At 45.3% G+C, this 2298-nt stretch overlaps 1 protein-coding gene across 1 annotated transcript in view; it reads left to right on the top strand.

The window, feature by feature from the left end:
* The first annotated feature begins 6 nt into the window (after nucleotides 1–6).
* The window catches only part of LOC106872599 (probable serine/threonine-protein kinase DDB_G0276181), a 108246-nt gene continuing 105954 nt past the window's right edge, over nucleotides 7–2298 (top strand). The window contains exon 1 of the mRNA XM_052975742.1: nucleotides 7–1909. Coding sequence (XP_052831702.1) covers nucleotides 157–1909 — 1753 coding nt within the window. The 5' untranslated portion in view covers nucleotides 7–156. The remainder of the gene's footprint in view (nucleotides 1910–2298) is intronic.

The raw sequence follows: 2298 nt of genomic DNA, 5'->3' as shown, positions 1-2298 counted from the left end.
TAACAAGTAAAACGACGACAACAACAACAACAGCAACGAATTCGAAGACGGTGACGTCGACGAGGACGACGACGACGACGACGACGGTGACACCACATTGCTTCCAATGTCATCGTTGAACCGAACATTTTGCTACCAGAAAACCGTGCCGTAATAATGGTGGCCAGTGACGATGTCCGAACAAGTGACAATGACAACGGTGGGGCAGGAGACAGCGGTGAGGGTGAAGAAGGTGAAGAGGAAGAGGTAGAGGAAGAAGAAGAAGAAGAAGGGGAAGGGGAGGAGGAGGAAGAGGAGGGGGAGGAGGAAGTGGCAGTAGCAGTAGAAGTAGAAGAAGTGGAAGAAGAGGAGGAAGAAGAAGAAGAAGAGGAAGAGGTGGAAGTAGAGGAAGAAGGAGAAGACGGCGAAGTGGTGGAAGAGGAGGAGGAGGAGGAGGAGACGTTGGTCGTGGTACCTACTGATGACAGCAATGATGACGCGGACGTCAACATTAACGTGGACGTCACTGAAGAGGCCAGCGTCCGCAACAACGGCGCGAAACCTCGACTTTATGGAGAGCAGCACTACCAGAATATCTTTAGCACATCGCTGGCCAACGAGACAAGCTTGGCCGGCAATCATCCGATCACCGGTTCGAATGATTCTATAGCAGCTAATGAACTGGTGCGGCACAGGCATGCCAACAACAACAACAACGTAAGCTGTAACAATAGCAACAACGGCAGCAACGGTAGCAGTAGTAATAATAATAACAAATCAAACAACAACCACAACAACAACAATTATAAAAACAAATTTCCAAGGACTGCGTTTAGCATTAGCCAAAGTTATTCTTTGGGTGAGATACACCCACGGAAAAGAAACCGTGTTCGAAATCAGTCTATGGACTTTAGTAACTCCGTATCGGATCTGAGTAATTATGAGACGAGGGACGCCGCAAACCCGATAACAGGGGGCCTAAAGCATACAGCAAACCCTGGAGAAGAGGATTTAGAAAGGTCGCCATTATCTCAGGGACTCAACAAGACTGCCATGCGGCAACCGACAGCCTTTTCTGTTGATGATATCCTCAGCCCTACTAAATTTAGAGGGGCTGAAAAACCTGCCAACGCAAGGATCGTAATGGGCGCGTCAAGTTTTCTCCATCCAGTGCTCGTGACAGCACCACCGGGTTATTCGTTCGGGCCCGGACGTAGACTGAACTGCGTATCTCCGCTGATAAATAAAAGTAATTGCTCTGTTGGCCCGGGGACAGTCACAAACAATACAAACTCGAAAAACTCTGCGTTAAACATAAACCCAACAGCTTCCGAAGTAGTGGCCAGGGCGGTGGGTTCGAGTTCCGCTAGAGGAGGTTATAACATCTATACGGAGCCGAATTTACACCCGGACTTAAAGGATAATGAACTTTCGCCGCTTTCTTCGGCTGCAATGGGGACTGCCTTAAACACACAGAGACTGGTTGATTGGTCAGCTGGTCCATGGCTGCTTCGGGACGGAAAGCTGCCGTCCACCTGTATACATGAGGCCTATGAATCAGCCGTGGCGGCAGCGGCCGCGGCAGCCGCATCGGCGGTGGCGGCGGCAGCGGCAGGACCGACGCCATGTGACGACCCAGAGGCTGAAAGTGAAAGTGAAACTAGAATTGAGGCCGATGGTGCAGGTGGCGTAGAAGTGCGAGTGGATCCACCAGTTGTTGTCACAGCCACCCAACCACCAGTATCATCATCATCGCGGTTGTCATCATCATTAGTATCATCATCATCTTTATTATCATCATCATCTTCATCTTCATCCTCATCATCATCATCATCTTCATCATCACTTACACCGACTTTATTATTTTCTTCGTCTACCTCGGCGGCGGAATGTCATCGTACATTATCTTTACTCCATTCACGGCGAAACGGTAAGTGAATGTCATTATATTCTAAAACTTTTTTATCTCATATATTAAAGAAATAAGATAAAATTACACACTTAGAAATATAGACGTGCATGCATACACACACACACATACATATAAAGTGTAAATATATATATATATATATACATATATATATATATATATATATAACTTCTCTCATTCTCATTGATATTTCTCAATTATTTTGCATTGTTAAATAATTATATCCTGTGCCAATGCATCAGGCTTGTAAATGTAATATATTAAATTTTGGTCACCCAAGTATTGCATCATTGTCATTATATGTTCTATTAATGAACCATTTTTCAGGTTGATTACATGTTTCATGTCTCACAATTGTATCTCCATATCCATGTGAATATGCATTTATA

Source organism: Octopus bimaculoides, chromosome 22 (assembly GCF_001194135.2).
Source record: "Octopus bimaculoides isolate UCB-OBI-ISO-001 chromosome 22, ASM119413v2, whole genome shotgun sequence".
Taxonomy (NCBI): Eukaryota; Metazoa; Mollusca; class Cephalopoda; order Octopoda; family Octopodidae; genus Octopus; species Octopus bimaculoides.
Note: the sequence above shows the minus strand (reverse complement) of the source record. Positions and strands in the feature narration are given on the sequence as shown.